The 22,803-nt window shown below is 45.5% G+C and overlaps 1 protein-coding gene across 7 annotated transcripts in view; it reads left to right on the top strand.

Moving 5' to 3' along the window:
- The window catches only part of PRKAG2 (protein kinase AMP-activated non-catalytic subunit gamma 2), a 322,654-nt gene that overhangs the window by 259,527 nt on the left and 40,324 nt on the right, over positions 1 to 22,803 (top strand). For 4 of the 7 annotated variants that reach the window (XM_030932275.1, XM_010384047.2, XM_030932280.1 and 1 more), the window contains one exon: positions 21,244 to 21,350. In XM_030932275.1, coding sequence (XP_030788135.1) covers positions 21,244 to 21,350 — 107 coding nt within the window. The remainder of the gene's footprint in view (positions 1 to 21,243; positions 21,351 to 22,803) is intronic. The other 3 variants (XM_030932276.1, XM_030932279.1, XM_030932278.1) reach the window with 1 other exon arrangement.

The following is a 22,803-nucleotide window of genomic DNA, read 5'->3' as shown; positions in this document are numbered from 1 at the left end:
AACATGCCATGCTCTTTAGGACCTCTGTCTTTGTATGTGCTATTGCATCTTCCTAGAATGTTTCTTCTTCTCTTCTCTCTCAAACACTTCCTCGCAGGATCCAGCTCACATCCCCTTGGCCGTGAAGGCTTCTCTGGCTCCTCCTGTGTGTGCTCCTGTAGCACTTTGCAGTACTTCACCCACAGTGCTTATCACACTGCACAGTCCAAACACTCCTGCAGGGCGGGGACCAGCCTGCCATGGGGCAGTATTTGGGGTGTCTCCTGGGTCCTGCAGAAGCAATCTGCCTTCTTCAAGAGTCTGTGGATTCTCTCAGCTTTCCTGGTCTATTCCTGCAGTAGTTCTGGACCAAAAGTTCACAGTGCAAGTTTCCACATACTGCTCTGTCCATCCGAGTGGGAGCTGCAACCCAGTCCTGCTTCCTATCCACTATTTTCCCTTGAATATGTGTTTTAAAATACAATAGTCAGTGGTCGTGATAAAAGAGGTAGAGGTTTAACTTGTTATCAGGTGTATGAGTGTGTGTGCATGTGTGCGTGTGTGTGTTCCTGTCTGCATGTGTGCATGTGTGTGGGTGTGTGCCTGTCTGTGCATGTGTGCGTGTGTGTGTGTGTGCGCCTGTCTGTGTGCATGTGTGCATGTGTGTGTGTGCCTATCTGTGTGCGTGTGTGTGTGTACATGTGTGCATGCACATGCACCTGCTTCCTCCGGACCTCGTTGCCTGCTCTGGCCAAGCGAGATTCTCTTTGTGGTAGCTGGACTGCAGCTCCAAAAGCCCACCCTGAGGAGAAGCCACTGCGCCCTGCAAGGCACACATACATTCCGCCTGGTCTTCACACCTCCACCACCCACAGCACTATTAAAGTGAACCCTCTGACCAGTGGCAAAATCTGCTTGCCAAGGAGGACGTCAGTAATGGACTAAGTCAGGGCCCCACAACTACAGGAGCTGGTGTGAGTGAGCAGTTACTCTCCTCTGTACACAGAGGCTCTGATTCTGCTCTGTGTTTATCCTGCTGGTATGCGAGTGGTAGACGGGGGCATTCGGCTTGCAACAGGCAGAGTTGCCAGTGGTGTTGAAGGTACAGCGACATCATTAGAGAATCAAGGGTTTTGATTTGCATTTCTCTAATGAGCAGTAGTGTTGAGGTTTTTTCATATTCTTGGTAGCTGTGTGTGTGTCTTCTTTCGAAAAATGTCCATTCATGTCCTGTGCCCACTTTTTAACTGGGTTGTTTGATTTTTTTCTTGTCAATTTGTTTAAGTTCCTTATTGATCCTGGATATTGGACCTATGTTGGATGTATCCTTTGTAAATATTTTCTCCCATTCTGTAGGTTGCCTCTTCACTCTGTTGATAGTTTATTTGCCGTGCAGAAGCTCTTAAGTTTACTTAGATCCCACTTGTCAATTTTTGCTTTTGTTGCAATTGTTTTTGGCATCTTCGTCATGAAATCTGTGCCCATTTGTATGTCCAGAATAGTATTTCCTAGGTCGTCTTCCAGGTTATTATAATTTTCAATTTTACATTTAAGTCTTTAATCCTACCATTTGACCTAGCAATCCTATTACTGGGTTGATGCCCAAAGGAATATAAATTGTTCTACCATAAAGGCACATGCATGTGTATGTTCATTGTAGCACTATTCACAATAGTAAAGACATGGAATCAAACTAAATGCCCATCAGTGGTGGATTGGATAAAGAAAATGTGGTAAATATGCACCATGGAATACTATATAGGCATAAAAAAAAGAATGAGATCATGCCCTTTCCAGGAACATGGGTGGAGCTGGAAGCCATTGTCTTTAGCAAACTAATAAAAGGGGAAAAAAAAAAAAAAACACAGCTCCTTTCTCAGGGTCCTCTCTGGATCCACACAGCTCCTCTCTGGCGGTTCCCTCTGGATCCACATGATCCCTTTGAGGCATCTTTTGTTCCAATGTAAAGGTGAGGAGACTGGGGCTGAGAGCCCAGTGCCAAGCGATTGGTGGTCAGCAAGGAGATTGTGGAAAAGCCACTGTGAGTAGTGCCAGGCGGTTGCTGGTGATGGGGGATCAGGGGGCCCAGGTGGAGTTCCATTCCATGGCGCTGAACTGGATCGGTCCTGGCAAAGTGGGCTCAGGGTCACAGATCATCACTGCAAGCTGTTTACTCTGAAAGAAAGGCAGTGGAGTGGAGTGAACCACCACAAGGTCAAGTGGAGATGGGGAGAGGGAGCAGGAAGCAAGCTGGTGAGGGGCAGAGGTGAAGGAGAGCACACAGGGATGGGACGGAGAGTCACGATGGAGGGAGCAGGGTTCTCAGAGTCGTCCACTGACTGCTCTGCCTCTTTCCTCCTCTGACCCAGTGTCCATGCAGCCCTGATTTTTTCAGCCTCCTGTGTGAGCCCCTGCGTGGCTCCTGGTCACCTCCAGGATAAAGTACAGAGCATATGCCAAGCGCCCCACGTAACTGACCCCACGGCCTCCCTGCCGCCCTGCTGCTGCTACCCCGCTGCTACTACCCCATCGCCGTAGGGTGCCAGCCCCTGCCCCCGTGTCCCCTGCCAGCTCCTAAGGACACACTCAGATCTGAGGGGCTCAGGCGTCTGCCTGGAACCCCTTTTCCTGCCTTCAAGATACAGCTAGAGACAGCATCACCTTCCCTGAGAGGCCATGTTGGGGTGCTGGCCAGAGCGCTCGGCAGAGCTGTGGGAACAGGGCGCCTCCTAGTCGGCTCCAGTGAGACCAGAGAGTTGGTCACTGGAGCGGGGGTGTCTGAGTTGGAGGTAAGGTGGATCACCTGAGGTCAGGAGTTCAAGACCAGCCTGACCAACATGGCAAAACCCCGTCTCTACCAAAAATACAAGACTTAGCCAGGAGTGGTGGTGTGCGCCTGTAATCCCAGCTACTCGGGAGGCTGAGGCTTAAACCTGGGAGACAGAGGTTGCAGTGATCCGAGATGGTGCCACTGCACTCAGGCCTGGGCAACAGAGCGAGAGTCCATCTCAGAAAACAAACAAGCAAACAAAAAACGCTTGGGACTGCTGCCGGACACGGTGGCTCACGCCTGTAAGCACTTTGGGAGGCCAAGCTGGGCAGATCACCTGAGGTCAGGAGTTCAAGACCAGCCTGGCCAACATGGTGAAACCCCATCACTACTAAAAATACAAAAATTAGCCGGGTGTGGTGGCAGGTGCCTGTAATCCCAGCTGCTTGGGAGGCTGAGTCAGGAGAATCGCTTGATCCCAGAAGCCAGAGGTTGCAATGAGCTGACATCCCGCCACTGCACTCTAGCCTGGGTGACAGAACAAGACTCCATCTCAAAAAAATAAAAGATAAAATAAAAACCAAAATGCTTGGGACCAGGAATGTTTCAGATTTCGCATTTTTTTCAGATTTTTGAGTATTTGCATCACACATACCAGTCGACCATTCCTAATCCAAAAATCCAAAATCCGAAATGCTCTGATGAGCTTTTCCCTTGAGTGTTGTATTGATGCTCAAAACGTTGCGGATTTTGGAGCATTTCAGATTTCAGGCTTTCAGATTTGGGATGCTCAACCTGTATATATCACTGTTGTTATTTTTAGAAAACGTGTTCATGCCTCTTACTGCTATTTCAAATAATAATTTCTGAAAACAAAGTTTAAATTATTTCAGGCGTTATTGTAGAAGATACCGCATCAACCCCAACTGTCTTTCTTTCATCTGCCCAGTCTTAGAGTGCCCCAGGTAGCTCCTGTTTGCCCCCAGGTCCCATTTTCACCTACCTCACCCGTCTTTCTCACCAGGGAGGCTGAGTGTAGGACACGTCGGCTGGGCTTCCATACTCTGGGGTCCTGTTGAGCTTAGCCAGTGGGGAGCCCCCAGAAGAGGCAGGTGGTTACTCCTGCGGCTCCTTCATCCTGGGAGGCCGCCTCTACCTGGCTGGACTCCTCGAATGAAGGTCGCTGCCCCACCCAAGGGGACCGGCTCTACCTGATTCTCTCTCCTTCTGGGTTTTGTAACTGTTCCTCACCCCAGGTCTAGGACTGGTCACAGCTTCAGGCTATTGCACTATTTCTTGGGGTTCCCTGTGCACCTATGCCTTTGGGAACAGTCCCATAGACAGTCACTCGCTGAGCATCATCTTAGAAATGGGACTGCACACCATGAAGTTGAGCAGGCAGAGGTGGGTATGCTGGTCAGACCCCTGGACTGGTGACAACTGCCGGGCAGTGCACAGAGTTGGAGTGATGGGGGTCAGAACCAGACCATAGCAGCAGCCCCTGCACCTGCTGATGGGACAGAACAGGTAGAAGCAGGGGGGTCCCCAGGTTGCTTCACAGTGAGCAGCAGTGGCAGTGTCCTGCCTAGGCAGGGCTGTGTGCTTGGGGTCTCTGGCTTTGTCCCCTACCTGTGTAGGTCAGTGGGGGAGAGGCACACTCCAGGTCTCTGCAGTGTGATTTTAGAGTTGACAAACCTTATACCTAAAAGCTCTCTTCCGTTTCACAAATACAGGTAAGGATTAAAGTAGGAACACCCTGCAAGAAGGGACTCTGCTAGCTGACGTTCACTCTGCAGCGCACTCAGCGGCTCCCAAACCTGAGGGCAGGTTCAGCAGAGGATGGGCATCCTGGGGAGAGGCGTGCTGAGTGTGTTACTCCTCTCTCCTCTTTCTCTTTGCACATAAGTCCAAAGTCAAAAGCAATGCATTTAATTCATCTCCTTTAGTGATGCCGGTGTCGCTGTCCTCCCACAAAAGGGAGCACAGAAAGTGCTGAAGGGAGTAAAACATTGGTGCTGACAGAGACTCACTCTGTCATCCAGGCTGGAGTGCGGTGGCATGACCTCGGCTCACTGCGTCCTTCGCCTCCCAGGTTCAAGACATTCTCAAGCCCCAGCCTCGCAAGTAACTGGGATCACAGGTGTGCATCCCTACGCCTAGCTAATTTTTGTATTTGAGCTGAGGTTTCGTGTCGGCCAGGCTGGTCTCAAACTCCTGACCTCAAGTGATCTGCCTGCCTCGTCTTCCCAAAGTGCTGGGATTACAGGTATGGGCCACCGTGCCCGGCCCAAGACTGCTTTTTTACCATTTTAATGTCATCTGAGATGATGAGTGTGAGATCTAGACCACCCCAAGAAGTGCGCCAGTGTCTCTTCTAAGAAAGCTGTTGTGTTGCCAGCCTTCCCTGCAGTTCCCACTGCTTGTCCTGGTGGGATGGGGTGGGCTCCACTCTGCGGGATCCATGCCTCACTCATGGATCAGATCATTCCTTTTTCCGTCTGTGCTTAGTAACCTGGCCTCCATCTCTGTATCATTTAATTGATATTGCAGTTTCCTCATCACTTACTGATTTATTTAGCTTGAATCACCAAGTCTCTAGAAGACTGATGGTTACAAAATTAAGCATGAAGCTGAGGAATGGATCCTGGAACAGGGCGCCCTCTGGCAAGCACTGCACTGCCCTGGATCTGAGCACCTTTGAAACTGCAGCAAGCATTGCTTAGTAATGAAGGTGGTTCTGTGGACAAAATTTTCGCCATGGTATAGAATACAAAGAGGAAGATGCTGAGGGGTGTAACCATTGATCAGCACTTCCCTGCCCTCAGTGTATGGGTTCCAGATGAGGAACTCCTCCTTGGCATTCTGACCCCAGTGCGCTCTGCTCCCACCCTGCAGGCATCTCTTCTCTGTTCCTTCTTTTAACTTAAAAGCAGAGAATATCAAAAATGACTTATTTACAGGTCCCTGTGGCCATTTTCACAACTTTGAATTGAAAATATTGGGTGGGCATGGTGGCTCATGCCTGTAATCCCAGCATTTTGGGAGGCCAAGGTGGGTGGATCACCTGAGGTCAGAGGTTCAAGACCAGCCTGGCCAACGTGGTAAAACCCCATCTCTACCAAAAAAAATACAAAAATTAGCCGGGCATGGTGGCGAGCACCTGAAATCCCAGCTACTCTGGAGGCTGAGGCAGGAGAATCATTTGAACCTGGGAGATGGAGGTTGCAGTGAGCCAAGATCGAGCCACTGCACTGCAGCCTGGGCAACAGAGCAAGACTCCATCTCAAAAAAAAAAAAAAAAAAGAAAAAAAATATCTGTAATGTGCTAACTAAGGTTTCGTTTTTTGTTTTTGAGATAGAGTTTCTCTCTGTCACCCAGGCTGGAGTGCAGTGGTGCGATATCGGCTCAATGCAAGCTCCACCTCCTGGGTTCAAGCGATTCTCCTGCCTCAGCCTCCCGAGTAGGTGGCACTACAGGTGCACGCCACCACTCCCAGCTAATTTTTGTATTTTCAGTTGAGACGGGGTTTCACCATGTTGGTCGGGATGGTCTTGATCTCTTGACCTCATAATCTGCCTGCCTCGGTCTCCCAAAGTGCTGGGATTGCAGGTGTGAGCCACCATGCCCAGCCCACACTAAGATGTTTGTTTGTTTGGAGATGTTTGTTTGTGCAGTGGTGCAATCTCAGCTCACTGCAAGCTCCACCTCCCAGGTTCACTCCATTCTCCCGTCTTAGCCTCCTGAGTAGCTGGGACTACAGGCGCCCGCCACCACGCCCGGCTGGTTTTGTTTTTGTATTTTTAGTAGAGATGGGGTTTCATCGTGTTAGCCAGGATGGTCTCCATCTCCTGACCTCGTGATTCGCCCGCCTTGGCCTCCCAAAGTGCTGGGATTACAGACATGAGCCACACTAAGGTTTTTATAGTCTGGAGATTGAGCAGCAGTCCCTGTGTATGTTGACATTTGAAAATGTGGAGCAGGAGATAAAGGTGGTGCTGGCAGTCTTCAGGGTAGAGCGAGCTACACAGGTGATAGGGCTAGGTCAGCAAGTTCGGGCTGCTCGTGACGGGAGAGGTGTGTCTGCAGTCAGTCACCCAGATTGTGTGGCGGGGGAGCCCCGAATGGTGGGCACGGAACCACTAAGCATGGACTGTTTTCTCAGAAGGTCTTTTTTTCTTCTCACGTTAGAAGCTTCCCTTTCTAGTTGAGGCCAACCCCTTCTGAAATTGGAGTAACCATTCCCAGGAGTGATGGGATGAGCCTCCTTTTAGACTAAACAAGAGTTACAGGACTGGACCAAAAGAAATGTGGAACTTGAAGGTGTGGTGAGTCCTTAAGCTCTGCTTCTCAGGGCGTCCAGTTCCCTCACTGTGTGGGTGTTTCCAGTATCAGTGGGGAGAGAACCTGGGACGGGCAGATTTGATAGTAACTGTCTGGTTAGTAGTGGATTCTTTTAGCAGTTGTTATCTTTATAAATAGGACACCTTGAAATCCATTTTGAGTCATTGTCTCATCTACTGTCCTGCTCTTAGTTTGATTAAAGTGTATAAGTAAAACGAATTTCATACTGGTATCTGTCTGTTAAATGATCCTTTAGTATTTTTGCCTGACTAATAAATGATTAGTGATAGTCTGTCTTGTCCATTTTCATAGAATTAAGGCCAAGAAGAGCGAAGAATCACATTGTCTTACAACACATTTTTTTTTTTTTTACAAATTCTTTCAAAATTAAAATTCTATGTAAATGGGTCTCAGAAGAAGTAATTGGTGACTGTAGTGCTTATCTCTGAAACATGCTTGTCCAGTTGTTTGCTGTATTTGCAGGTGTTTTTAAAACGTGTATGGTTGAATGAACGCTTGAAGGTCTTCTGCAATCTTATTCAACTGCGTTTTTTTGCCTAATAGAGTTAGAAAATAACCTCAATATAAAATATACTTGCGAACATTTTAAAGCTTTATTTAGATCAATGCTGTTTCACTTAAAAACAAATATTGCAGTGGTGTATGACTATAGTCCCAGCTATGTGAGAGGCTGAGGTGGGAGAATCCTGTGAGCCAAGGAGTTTGAGGCCAGCCTGGGCAACATAGTGTGCAACCCCATCTTGAAAAGAAAAAAAAAAGAAAGAGAAAAAAAATCACATGAGGCACTTCCATAGGTGCGTTATTTCTCTTAAAAAAAAAAAAAAAAAAAAAAAAAGTCTGATCCTTTAATCTTATAAAGGTATATAAATAAAGTTTTTTTTTGTTTTGTGTTTTTACTGGTTATTAAATCTAGATTCACCGGTGTTCTTTTAAACCTGCGTGCTTCATTTGCTGACGTTTCCTTTCTGAGGACAGGAACGTAATATAGTTGTCTCAGATCCATACTTGCCCCTCTCGAATTTGATCTGTACGTCTTTCAGTGACTTGCAAGGTACCAGGCGTTACTCATGCCTGATATCTACAAGGAACCCTTCAGGGGCCTGGGATTATAGAGAAGAGCAAGGGACATCCACTGCCCCCAGGAGCGCATGTCTAAGGGAAGAACAGACCTGTAACTTCAGTAGAAGGTGTGTGTGACTCACAAAGCATTAAGGCATGTCAAAACTGGAACAGTTAATTCCAACCTGAGGGGCTCAAACAGAAGGTTTTATGGGAGGAAGTAGCCTTTGAACTGAACTTTGAAGGTCTATTAGTTTCCCAGGCTGCCACGACTTGGTGGCTTAGACAACAGAAGTTTATTTCCTTCTAGTCTGGAGGCCAGAATTCTGTAAGTCATCAGCAGGGGTGGTTCCTTCCAGAGGCTGAGGGAGAATCCACACCATGCTGCCCTCAGCTCCTGCTATTGCTGGCAGTCCTTGGCATCCTTGGCTCACCACTGCATCGCCCCAGCCTCCACCTGTCTTCACGTGGCCCTCCCCTTTGTGCCTCTCTGCATCTTCTCTCTCTCTTATAAGGACACTTGTCACTGGATTTAGAGCCCACCCTAATCCAGGATAACCTCATCTCCAGATCCTCACCTTAGTTACACCTGCAGAGACCCTTATTGCACATAAGGTCTCATTCTGACGTTTCCAGTGGACCTGTCTTTTTGCGGGGGCCACTGTTCAGCCCACTGCAGAAAGGCAAGCAGGATGGCAGGAGACCACAGGAGAACAGGGAAGGCACTGTTGAGGAAGAAAGAATAGTGTGTGCAGAGGCACAGAACAGAAGCATGGGGAACACGTTCTCAAAATTGGATTTCCCACAGTTCAAACCCTTCCTTTGAAAAGGATGTGTTGAAATGATCCTAGAGTATGAGATTCCTAGGGGATGTGATAGGAGATGAGGCTGGAAAGGTAGGTTGGAGTTCGATTTCTAGAACCTTGAATGATACAGGGTATATTGTGTAGGTAGAAAGGACATGTCAGAAGTTCCCCAGCAGTCAGGCACGGTGACTCATGGTTATAACCACAGTGCTTTGGAAGGCTGAGGCTCGAGGCCAAAAGTGCAAGACCAGCCTGGATGACATAATGAGACCCCATCACTACAAAAAAAATACAGAATAAAATAGCCAGATGTAATGGCATGCATCTGTAGTCTCAGCTACTAGGATTGGTTGAGCCCAAGAGTTCAAGGCTGCAGTGAGCCGTGATTGCACCACTGCACTCCATCCTGGGTGGCAGAGTGAGACCCTGTCTCAAAAAAACAAACCACGGTACTGAGCAAGTGTATTATGTAATCAGATTTGTTTTTAATAGGAGAAATACTTCCAATATTTCAATTTAGTGTTTATAATTGCTTGCATTTAAACTTAGATGTTGCATTTGTGAAAGTTTGCTATTAATCTTTATGAATGAAACACTTTAATATAAACTTGCTACTTATTGATATTCTTTAGCAACTCCCTTGCATAATAATGTTGGGTTGTCGTTTATTTAAAGAGTAGTAAGATTTAACGTCAGTCCACAAACAGGTTTCTTCCTTTTGTAGAGCAGTAACTCAAGTCCCAGTGTGATACTCTGTAATTATGCTTCTATCCTATAACACTGAAAATATCGAAAGCAAGAAGGGAGCATTGTGTTAATATCTTAACCCCAGTTAGCTTTTGAATATGGAGTTGGAACTTCTTGCCCTCTCAGGAATTTTGATAATATATTTTATTTTATTTATTTATTTTTTGAGACAGTCTTGCTCTGTTGCACAGACTAGAGTGCAGTGGTAGTATCTCGGCTCACTGCAGCCCCCGCCTTCCGGGTTCCAGCCATTCTCCTGCCTCAGCCTCCCAGGTAGCTGGGATTACAGGCGCACATCACCACACCTGGCTAACTTTTGTATTTTTAATAGAGATGGGGATTCACCATGTTGACCAGGCTGGTCTCGAATTCCTGACCTCAGGTGATCCGCCCAGCTCAGCCTCCCAAAATACTGGGATTACAGGCGTGAGCCACAGCACCCGGCCAAGGAATTTTGAGAATATATTTTAAACAGCCTGTTGTTGAATAATTTGGGTGAGTTTTGTTGTTGTTGTTGTTGTGTAACTCCAAATGACACTCATTTTCACTCTGTTTCAATATATTTCTTCTCCAAGTCCAATGTGAAACTTCATCATAATGTAACTAACACAGATGGTGCCACCTATAATCGTAAAGTTTATACTAAAAGTAGAAAAGCAACATTAAAAAGGAACATTTTATATTTTACTTTCTTTTCCTAACTTAAAAAGCTTATACTTTTGTTGTGATTGATGTTGTTTTATTACATTAGTAATAATCTGTCCTTAATCCCACTAAACAAAAATTTTATTATAATTTGTAGGTGGCTTACACCTGTAATCCCAGCAGTTTGGGAAGCCAAGGCAGGTGGATCACTTGAGCCTGGGAGTTGGAGACCAGCTTAGGCAACATAGTGAGACTTCATCTCTATTTAAAATTAATTATTATTTTTCTTTTTCTGAGGCAGAGTACTGTTCTGTCCCCCAGGCTGGAGTGTAGTGGCACGATCTCAGCTTACTGCAACCTCCACATCCTGGGTTTGAAGCAATTCTTTTTTTTTTTTTTTTTTTTTTTTTTGAGACAGAGTCTCGCTTTGTCGCCAGGCTGGAGTTCAGTGGCGTGATCTCAGCTCACTGCAACCTCGCAACCTCCGCCTCCAGGGTTCAAGCGATTCTCCTGCCTCAGCTTCCCGAGTAGCTGGGATTACAGGTGTGTGCTACCATGCCCGGCTAATTTTTGCATTTTTAGTAGAAATAGGGTTTCACCATGTCGGCCAGGATGGTCTCAATCTCATGACCTTGTGATCCACCCACCTTGGCCTCCCAAAGTGCTGGGATCACAGGCATGAGCCACCACGCCTGGCCTGAAGCAATTCTTGTGCCTCAGCCTGCCAAGTAGCTGGGATTACAGGCATGCGCCACTATGCCCAGCTAATTTTTGTATTTTTAGTAGAGACACGGTTTCACCATGTTGCCCAAAATGGTCTCAAACTCCTGGCTTCTCAAGCAGTCCACCCACCTTGGCCTCCCAAAGTGCTGGGATTACAGGCGTGAGCCACTGCACCCAGTCATAAAATTTAATTTTAAAAAACCTTTTTAAAGAAATTTTATTATAAATTTTATTTTTATTTGTTTTTTAAATTATTTTTAACTAGTTTGAGACATTCAAAGAGGATTTATTACAATTTAAATATTTAACATTTTACAGCTGGGTGTGGTGGCTCACACCTGTAATCCCAGCATTTTGGGAGGCAGGCAGATCACTTGAGGTCAGGAGTTTGAGACCAGCCTGGCCAATATGGTGAAACCCTGTCTCTACTGAAAATACAAAGATTAGCCAGGCTTGGTTTCCCACGCCTATAATCCCAGCTACTCGGGAGTCTAAGGAACAAGAATTGCTTGAACCCGGGAGATAGAGGTTACAATGAGCTGAGATTGTGCCACTGCACTCCAGCCTGGGTGACAGAGCGAGACCCTGTCTCCAAAATAAATAAATTAATTAATTAATTTTACTGTAGTCAAGTGCTTTATATTTTTTTAAAAAATGTTGTAGATTCTCCCCCAAACCTGGAACCCAGTTACAGAGGTTCTAATCTTGAGAAAAGCATGAGACCTCTTCCAGCCAATGGGCATCCTCCAAAGTGCCTGATCAGAACTTCAAAGCTTCCAAGGCCATCACAACAAGGAGGGTCTGAGAAACCGTGGCAGCCAGGAGGAGCCCAAGGAGATGCTCCCGACCATCATGTGGAATCCTGAACAGGATCCTGGGACAGACACAGGACATTAAGGAAAAAATAAGGAAATCTGAATAATGTGGGGACTTTTGTTAATACATTGTTGGTTTTATTTTGTGTGTGTGTGTGTGTGTGACAGAGTCTTGCTCTGTCACCCAGGCTGGAGGGCAGTGGCACAGTCACAGCTCACTGCAGCCTTAGCCTCCTGGCTCAAGAGACCCTCCCACCTCAGCCTCCTGAGTAGGCTGGGGCCATAGGTGTGCACCACCACACCTGGCTAATGTTTTTATGTTTTGTAGAAATGGGGTCTCACTGTGTTGCCCAGGCTGGTCTCAAACTCCTAGCCTCAAGGGCTTCTCCTGCCTCGGCCTCCCAAAGTGCTGGAATTACAGGTGGGAGCCACTGTGCCTGGACACATTCATTATTATTTTCTTGGTTGGTTAACTGTAACTACTGCACCATGCTAATGCAAGATGTTGATGATGGGGAAACACATTTCCAGCTGCTCTGGAGGCTGTGTGCATGGAGGACAGGCACAAGAGCCCAGCTCTCCACACCTCCCTGGATGACGGAGGAAACCCACGCAGGAAGCCCCAAGCCGCACTCCCACAGCTCCCCAGCCAACTAGGGGGCTGCCTGTGTGTGAAGGCAGTGCTGGAGGACCTGCTAGAAAGTCCAAGCCACAGCAGGCTTGGAAACTGTCTTAACTAGGAGATGGCTCCACAAGCCACCCACAGGTCTGCCAGCCACAGGTGGGTGCCTAACTGGCTGGGGCACAGCCTCTGACCACTCCTAACCTAGGATTGGATTATAACTCAGAGTTTGAAATAAATACCCATGAGTCTACACTGACATGAATAAATGATCAGATAAATGAATAAATGATCAGATAAATGAATAAATAACTCTCCTGTACATAATTATTTTAAACAAGGAGGTAGCGCGTAACTCCTGGCCATTAAGTGGGGGGTCCTAGTGACCTTCTGAAAAAGGTTACTGTACATAAAGAAGGAAAAAGTACCTCTACTTGGAGAAACGTGACAAATATGACTTCACTCAGGTGATTAAGGTGATGAGTAATGTTGATTTTAGATACCCTAGATAGGATGGGATGAGAAGGCATGTGTACCCTCAATATGATGAGGATGGAGCGTGTCCCTCCCTGTGATGATGAGGACGGAGCGTGTGCCTCCGCGTGTGATGAGGTCGGAGCGTGTGCCTCCGCGTGTGATGAGGCCGGAGCGTGTCCTTCCCTGTATGGTGAGGCCGGAGCGTGTCCTTCCCTGTATGGTGAGGCCGGAGCGTGTCCTTCCCTGTATGGTGAGGTCGGAGCGTGTGCCTCCGCGTGTGATGAGGCCGGAGCGTGTCCCTCCCTGCGTGGTGAGGACAGAGCGTGTGTCGAGAATGGAGCTTGTCCCTCTGTGTGTGAAGAGGATGGAGCGTGTTCCTCCATGTGATGATGAGAACGAAACTGCGTAACCCAAAGATTGAGAAAAACCGTGTGTTTGTTCTCACACTGCTTTAAATAGACTACCTGAGAAAGGAAAGAGGTTTAATTGACTCCCAGTTCTGCATGGCTAGAGGGGCCTCAGGAAACTTGCAATCATGGCGGAACGGGAAGAGGCTTGTCTTTCGTGGCAGCAGGCAACAGAGAGCAAGGGCAGAGAAAACGGCCTTATAAAGCCCTCAGATCTCCTGAAAACTCAGGCGCTATCACAAGGACAGCATGGAGGAAACTGCCCACATGATCCAGTCAGCTCCCATTAGGTCCTGCCCTTGGGCACGTGGGGATTATGGGAACTACAATTCAAAATGAGATTTGGGTGGGGACACAAAGCCAAACCGTATCAATAATGTAAGATGATAAACTTGGAGGAGCCTGATATGGAGTATATAGGAACTGTTCCAGCTTTGCAACTTTTTTGTAAATCTGGAACATACATTTATTCAAAATACAATGTTCATTGAAATAATTTAGAAATCAATACATTAAAATGGTATACTAAAAAGATAATCTAACACCAAACTTAAATTTTCAAAAATTCTGTAAGTTTGAACAATCTTATATTATTTTCCATTTTTATTTCACATATTTATATAGTAATAACATGTATAATATGTCTATAATATGTGTACCTCTTTTGTGAAAATTCTTGATGTAATTAACAAAATATCTTCAGAGGTTTCCTTTCTGGGAGATGGTTTGTTACATTTTGCTATACTTAGCCTCCCTCTTGACTTCTTGCTTTCGAATTTTAGGGTGATAGATTTGGCAGGCAATTTGTAACTTAAATACTGGTTGAATGTATGCTTGACTGCCCTGATCTTTGGTTTTTGCATTGCACAAATCCCACATTCCGTAGGCGTGAGGAGACTGCGCATGCGGCTGCATGCGGCGATGGCGGACCCGGACCAGAGCTCTCTGCGCCGCTCTGATGAGAGCTTGCTGTTTCAGGCCTTTCTTTAGCAGGGCCCTCACTGTCTAGTCTATCAGTGTTTTGAGAAATATGGGAATCATCCGTCCATCCGTTCCCTCCCTAACAGCCGCTGCTATTCATTCACTAACGCCGAGCTTGTCCTTGGTAGTGCTGGTGGCAGTGTGATGACAATCAGTGTCCCCTCCATTGGTTTGCAATGTCTGTGAGGGCAAGGGTTGTGGTTGTTGTCTTCCCACCTCTCGCACAGTGGATGCCGCGGGCGCCTCACCAGAATCCTCCTGTCACACCCAAGTTCTCATATTTCAACATCTGTGCCCCAGGACATTTTTTGGCAGCTGGGCTTGTGGGTAGAAATGCCAGGGGTCATGTCCCAGGAATTACCTGGAACCCAGGCAGGGCAGGAGTGGTCCTCCCCCGAGACAGCTCTGAGGTCTGTACAGCCTCAGAGCATCCTCCCTTGTAGCTTCACTCCAGGGTCATGAAGGTGTAACCTGCTTACTGGGCACCCTTTTTTTTGAATTTTTCCTCCCCTAACTTTCCCTGGTCTTGGGATCAGCTTTGGGAGGAATGTAAACTAAGACAATATGCAATAAATATTTATAGACTGAATTAATTTATGGATTACTTGGGTAAGATACTGATCATTCAAATAAATTATCACCCGGGAAGGAAAAAATATTAGAAATACACAGTCACTGTTAACGAGATAGAAGGCGATAACTGATGAGACAGAAGCAAAATGCCGTTAGCGTTCAGGGGAAGAAGTCATTTTAGATTTCCTTACCCTTTCCAGGTCAGGGCTGCTGACCCACCTGTGTGATCTCAGGTGATCCAGTGCTCACCCTGGGCTGATGCATAAGCTTTGAGGGTGGAGAACCGCTCATTGTGTCCCCCTGTGAGTGACCCCAGGACACGGGTCCTCCCCAGGTGCGCTCTGATGAGTGCACCATTGAGTCAGGAAAGTGAGCTTAATAAGGAGCTACTGGAGCCTGGGACAGAGCTTCAAATCCCGCTTGGGTCACTTCTTCACCATCTGATTTGGGCCTTGTGACACAGCTTCTCCTAGCCTCAGTTTCCTCAGAGGTAAAAGAAAAAACATGAAGCTGTATTCCTTAAGGTTGTTACATCAGTTAAGTGAGGTGATTTATTGCGGTACCTGGTCCATAATGAGCACTCAGATGTTCCCTTCTTTTGTGAGAAAAGATGTCAGTTGAGGCTGGGTTGAAATTGAACAAGGAAAAGTCAAGGAGGAGGATGTTTAAGGTAACATGAGTGAACAAGGGAGAGGTCAAAGGCTACAGGAGACTGATGGGGAGCCCATTTGCCTAGACGTGAAACCAGGAGGTGGGAAATAAGGCTGCGGAGAAGCCAGACGTGGAGATTCATGAATGAAACACGGAGGCATCTGGACTTTATTCCACATCAGGAGGGAGACATTTGAGAGGGAGATATCTAGGAGGCAGTTGCAGTGACAAAACTCTGCGTTATAAACTGTAATATCCCAAAGAGAGGTCAGAATGAAAATAGACTTGGGAGTGGTCCACATCATTTGTCATGAAATTGGCAAACCAGCTGCATGGATGTCCACGGTAGGAAATACACAGAATTGTGGGGCTCCTTTCCACAGCCAAGAAGCTTGGTTAGTATCACTTGTTTAGCACTTGTTTTGCTAATTAGCTTATACACTACAATTTTTTCTCCTCAGATATTTCCCAAGTAGTTGAGATCTTCCTAAAATACACAGATCGGTGTGGGCTGAATGGAGCTGTCAAGGATGTGTGTTGCAGATGGCATAATTTGAACTGACCCGTGAAGATAGGGAAGGATTTCGACAGAACAGGGAAAGCAGTCGTGGCAGGCTGAGGGAAGGAGGGGGATCAGCTTGGCTAAGAACATAGCTTTGGAATCCAGAGGCTTCAAGTTCAAATTCAGGTTCCATGACTCACCAGTCATATCCTTGGGCCAAGGTCTAATAAAGGAGTTCACTGGGCCACAAAGAGATGGAGAAAGTATTTCAGAAAGAGGATGCAGTAGTGTCAGGCCCTGTGGAAGAGACAGCAGAGCACTGATGGAGGACTGGAAAAAAAAATAGGGGTTGGAGAAAATACGAAGCGGTAGTGTTTAGTACAAGAGGCAGGGAGGTGGGGGGGGGCCAGGCCTCCCAGGTCTTATAGGTCAGGGGTCCCCAATCCTGGGGCCATGAACCAGTACTGTTCCCTGGCCTGTTAGGAAATGGGCTGCACAGCAGGAGGCGAGGTGTGGGTGAGCCAGCATTATGGCCTGAGCTGTGCATCCTCTCAGATCAGGGACAGCTTTAGTGTCTCATAGGAGCCCAAACCCGGTTGCGAACTGTGTCCATGAGGGATCTAGGTTGTGTGTTCCTGATGAGAATCTGGTGCCTGATGATCTGAGGTGGAACAGTTTCATCCTGAAACCACCCGCTGCCACCCCCCGTGGAAAAATTGTCTTCCACAAAACCAGTCCTAGGACTGCTGTTGTAGGTGACTTCAAGGGTTTTGCCTTTATTCTAAAGGAGCTGGATTAGATTATATTTGCATCTGGCAAAATCTTCCTGGATGCAGTGTGGACAGCTGTGAAGATACGGGGGCAGAAGGATTGGTGAGGAAGTTAGGATATCTAGTGGGGTGGCCATGGAGGCAGAGAAATGAGTGGATTTGAGGGATCTGGGGTGTAAAATCAAGGCATCATGATAAGTTGGTTAGGGTGACAAGAGGACAATGGCAAGGATGACTCCCACATTTCCATCATCAGTTGGACAGTGTTGCCTTTTCCTTATCAGCATGGTATCAACCCCACGATACACTGTCATTATTTTGGTTTAAATTGTCAGTTAGGGCCGGGTGCGGTGCCTCACGCCTGTAATCCCAGCACTTTGGGAGGCCAAGCCATGCAGATCACCTGAGGTCAGGAGTTCAAGACCAGGCTGGCCAACATGGTGAACCCCCATCTCTACTAAAAATACAAATGTTAGCCAGGCGTGGTGGCACGCACCTGTAATCCCAGCTACTCAGGAGGCTGAGGCAGGAGAATCCCTTGAACCTTGGAGGCGGAGGTTGCAGTGAGCCAAGATTGAGCCACTGCACTCCAGGTTAGGTGACGAGCTAAACTCCATCTCAAAAAAAATAAAAATAAAAAATAAATCGCCAATTAGCTTTTAGAGAGATTTAAATAATTTTTGAAAGCATTTATATATTTGTCCACATCATTACCATTTTCAGTGCTCTGTGTTCCCTGTGTAGGTCCGTATTTCCATACAGCATTTATGTAATTAGTACCTTTAAAATTTTTTTTAATTTCTGTCTGCTAACAATGAGTCAGTAGATACAAATATAGTAGCCTTTTTTTCTATTTGCATGTGCTTTATTGTACTTTTTTTGTTTTTTGTTGACACATAATTGTACATATTTATGGGATACAGTTTGATGTTTTAATATATGTATATATTGTGTACTGATAAAATCAGGATAATTAGTGTATCTGTCACCTAAAACATGTATCATTTGTAGCAGGAACATTCAAAATCCTCTCTTCTAGCTATTTTGAAATATACAATACGTTATTGTTAACTATAGTCACCCCACTGTGCACTAGAACACCAGAATGCATTCCTCCTGTCTGACTGTAACTGACCAACCTCTCATACCACCACCCTATTCCCTCCCCAGCCTCTGATAACCACTCTCTACTTTCTACTCCTGTGAGATCAACTTGTTTAGATTCCACAGATGATTGAGATGGTATTTGCCTTTCCATGCCTGGTTTATTTCATGTAGCACAGTGTCCTCTAGGTTCATCCTGTGGTCACAGATGTCAGCATTTCATTCTTTTTTATGGTTGAATAGTACTCCCTTGTGCATGGGTACCACATTTCTTTATCCATTCATCTTTTGGCGACACTTAGGTGGATTCCATGTCTTGGCTATTGTGAATAGTGCTGCACTCAACATGGCAGTGCAGATGTGTCATTAACACTCTGATTTCATTTCCTTTGGGTATATACCCAGTAGTGGGATTGCTGGATCATGGGGTAATTCTATTTTTATTTTTTTGAGGAACCTCTGTACTGTTTTCTATAATGGCTATACTAATTTATATTTCATTCCCACCAATAGTTCAAAAAAAAGCCGGCGGGGGGGGCTTCCTTTTCTCCATATCCTCAGCAACACTCATCTTTTGTTTTGTTTTGTTCTGTTTATTATAGCCATTCTAACTGGAGTGAGGTGATATCTCATTGTGGTTTTGATTTGCATTTCTCCAGTGACTAGCGATGGTGGACATTTTTCCATATACCCGTTGACCATTTGTATGTCTTCTTTGAGAAATGTGTATTCAGTTCTTTTGCCCATTTTTTAATCAGATTATTTGTTTTTTGTTGTGGTGGTTGTTGTTTTCCTGCTGTTGAATTGTTTGAATTCCTAATCTATTTTGGATATTAACTCTTTATCAGATGTATAGTTTGCCAATATTTTCTGTCATTCTGTAGGTTGTCTCTTCACTCTGTTGATTATTTCCTTTGCAGGATAGAAGCTTTTTAGTTTGATATAATCCCATTTGTCCATTTTTGCTTTTGTTCCATGTGCTTTTGAAGTTTTATCCATAAAATATTTGCCCAGACCAAAGTCATGAAGCATTTCCCCTGTTTTCTTCTAGTAGTTTCATAGTTTGGGTCTTAGATTTTTCAATCTCTAATCTATTTTCCATTGATTTTTGTATCTGATGAGAGACAGGAGTCCAGCTTCATTTTTCTGCATGTGGATATCTAAGTTTCCCAGCACCATTTATAGAAGAGACCACGCTTTGCCCAATGTGTATTCTTGGAACCTTTGTCAAAAATCATTTGACTGTAATGTGTGGATTTATTTCTGGGCTTTCTGATTCTCTTTGTCTGTGTCTGTTTTTATGCCAGCATCATGCTGTTTTGGTTATTATAGCTTTGTAGTATATTTAGAAGTCAAGTAGTGTGATATCTTCACCTTTGTTCTTTTTGCTCAAATTTCTTTTGGCTATTTGGGGTCTTTTGTGGTTCTATACAAATATTAGAATTTTTTTTTCTTGTCCTGAGAGGAATTGGTATTTTGATAGGCATGCATTGAATCTGTAGATCACAGTGGGTAGTATGGTCATTTTATTTTATTTTATTTTATTTTTTTTTTTTTTTTGAGACGGAGTCTCGCTCTGTCGCCCAGGCTGGAGTGCAGTGGCCGGCTCTCAGCTCACTGCAAGCTCCGCCTCCCGGGTTGACGCCATTCTCCTGTCTCAGCCTCCCGAGTAGCTAGGACTACAGGCGCCCGCCTCGTCGCCCGGCTGGTTTTTTGTATTTTTTTTTTTTTAGTAGAGACGGGGTTTCACCGTATTAGCCAGGATGGTCTCGATCTCCTGACCTCGTGATCCACCCGTCTCGGCCTCCCAAAGTGCTGGGATTACAGGCTTGAGCCACCGCGCCCGGCCAGTATGGTCATTTTAACAATATTCTTCCAATCCATGAACACAAGATATCTTCCCATTTATGTGTATCTTCTTCAATTCTTCCTTTTTTTTTATTTTTATTTTTTGATAGTCTCACTTTGTAACCCAAGTTGGAGTGAGTGCAGTACCGCAATCTCAGCTCACTACAACCTCCGCCTCCCAGGTTCAAGCAATTCTCGTGCCTCAGCCTCCTGAGAAGCTGGGATTACAGGCCCGTGCCATCATGCCCAGCTAATTTTTGTATTTTTAGTAGAGATGGGGTTTCTCCATGTTGGCCAGGCTGGCCTCAAACTCCTGATCTCAGGTGATCTGCCTACCTCAGCCTCCCAAAGTGCTAGGATTACAGGCACATGCCACCACACCTGGCCTGCTTCAGTTCTTTCATCAGTGTTTTATAGTTTTCACTGTAGAGATCTTTCACCTCCTGGGTTAAATTAAATCCTGAGTATTTTGGTTTTTTGTAGCTTTTGTAAATGGGATTTTTTAAAATTTCTATTTCAGATAGTTGTCTATTAGTGTATAGAAATACTACTGATGTTTTATGTTGAGTTTATATCTCGTAACTTTACCAAATTTATTAGTTTTGACAGTTTCTTGATGGAGTCTTTAGGGTTTTCCATATATAAGATTATGTCATCTGCAGACAGGGACAGTTTAACTTCCTTGTTTCCATATTTGGATGCCTTTTATTTCTTTGTCTTGCCTAACTGCTCTGACAAGTACCTCCAGTACTACATTGAACACAGTAGCAAGAGCAGGCATTCTTGTCTTGTTCCTGGTCTTTTTTTTTCCCCCCTTTATTTTTATATTTATTTTATTTTATTATTTTTGTAGAAACTGGGTCTTGTTCTGCCACCCAGGCTGGTCTTGAACTCCTGGGCTCAAGTGACCCTTCCACCTCAGCCTCCCAAAGTTCTGGGATTACAGGTGTGAGCCACCGCACCCAGCCTTGTTCCAGATCTTGAAGGGAAAGCTTCCAACTTTTCCCCATTCGATTAGCTTTGTCTTTGTTTTGTTAACCCCGTGTTTAATTCTGTGACCCTGCTAAACTCATTCTTTTTAAATCTAGGAACTTTTTCTAGATTCTTCGGTATTTCCTGTGTGGAAAATCATACAGTGTGCAAGTAAAGACAGTTTTGCCCTTTCCTTTTCAACATGTATGCCTTTCATTTTTTCTCTTGCCTTACTGTACCATCTGGGGCCTCCAGTCCAGCGTTCATAGAATTAGTGAGAGTGAGCATCCTTTCTGGCCGTTGAGTCATGTTGGGAAAACATTTCATATTTTACCATTAAGTCTGTTAGTGATAGGTTTATGTATATGCTCTTCATCCGATTGAGAGTGTTCTTTATTATTACTGATGTGTTGCCTTTTTTTCTTATAGCAGAAGACTCAGAAAGTGGTGTTTACATGCGATTCATGAGGTCACACAAGTGTTATGACATCGTTCCAACCAGTTCAAAGCTTGTCGTCTTTGATACTACATTACAAGTAAGTGTGCTCAGTTTTCATGAATTTTTTGTTTCACTTTTGGATGGCTACTGCTTTATGCAGTCATTTAAAACCAGCAATGCCTGCAAACGTTTATTGAGTCCTTTGCACTATCAGGCACTGTGCAGAGGTTTTATCTGAATTCTCAACATCTGTGGCAACCTTATAAGACATGTGCTATTACTGTCTTCTTCCTGAGGACGGGGAAGCTCAAATTATAGAGTTTAAGAACTTAAGTCAGAAAGCTTTGGCCAGGTGCAGTGGCTCATGCCTGTGATCCCAGCACTTTGGGAGGCCAAGGCTGGCAGATTACCTGAGGGTCGGGAGTTGGAGACCAGCCTGGCTAATGTGGTGAAATCCCATCTCTACTAAAAATACAAAATTAACCGGGTGCAGTGGTGCATGCCTGTAGTCCCAGCTACTCAGGACCCTGAGGCAGGAGAATCGCTTGAACCCAGGAGGCAGAGGTTGCAGTGAGCCGAGATTATGCCACTGCACTCCAGCCTGACAACAGAGCGAGACTCCATCTCAAAAAAAAAAAAAAAAAAAAAAAAAGACAGAAAGAAAGAAAGCTTAGTCCACAAGTTGTTGTTGTGGAATTTAAGGACCTAATCCACAGAGCTAGTACAAGATGGGGTTTTGAACACAGGGCTGTCTAGTGTGTGTTAGAACCTAAGCTGTTCATTATTAAACTGTATAGCCTCACTCAGTATATCCTCATGGTCTTTCTTAGTTATTTAGTTGAACATATGATACATAAATTTGAAATAATAATGGTGAAAAAGAAGAAAATCACTAAAATGGGCAATCTCTTGAGAGAAGAACCTTACCAATCTCTTTTCACAGAAAATTTGAATCTTAACATTTTGGTATTAAAATTATGCTTGTTGCAACTTACTTTATATCAATGTAACTTATAATCACATACGAAAAGTCCTAAATAGTACACTCAATACAGTGATCAAACTACATTCAATGTAATCAAATGTGTGTCTACCCACATATCTGTGCATATACATTTAGTGTATTGTTTCTATATAAATACTTTCCAAGTAGGATTGTCCTTAGTCGAGTTCCTCAGAAGTAAATGCTAACCCAGGAGTTCATGGGCAAGTGGTTTATGAAGGATGCACTCCCAGGAGGAAGCATGAAGGGATCAGAGGAAGAGCAGGGCAGGGGAAGACACCCAGCAAGGGTCCTGCAAGGGCGGCCTCAGCCTGAGCCCTCGGGAGCTCCAGCTGAAAGGTGCCCTGGAGCGTGTCCAGCCCCTCCCATAGCCCTGCCGCAGGTGATCCTCCCAGGCTCTTCCTGCTCCACCAGGCCCTTTAGACCGCCCCAGGAACCCCCAGGTGTGGCCTGCTTCTGTTCCCACGCCCCACACCTGCCATGCGTCCTCAGAGGGCTCCCCGGGTTCTTGGAGCCCCTTACCTGTATTCTGTGCCTGCCACCCAGG

Source organism: Rhinopithecus roxellana, chromosome 6 (genome assembly GCF_007565055.1).
Source record: "Rhinopithecus roxellana isolate Shanxi Qingling chromosome 6, ASM756505v1, whole genome shotgun sequence".
Lineage (NCBI taxonomy): Eukaryota > Metazoa > Chordata > Mammalia > Primates > Cercopithecidae > Rhinopithecus > Rhinopithecus roxellana.
The sequence above is the reverse complement of the archived record's forward strand: the minus strand, read 5'-3'. Positions and strand labels throughout refer to the sequence as shown.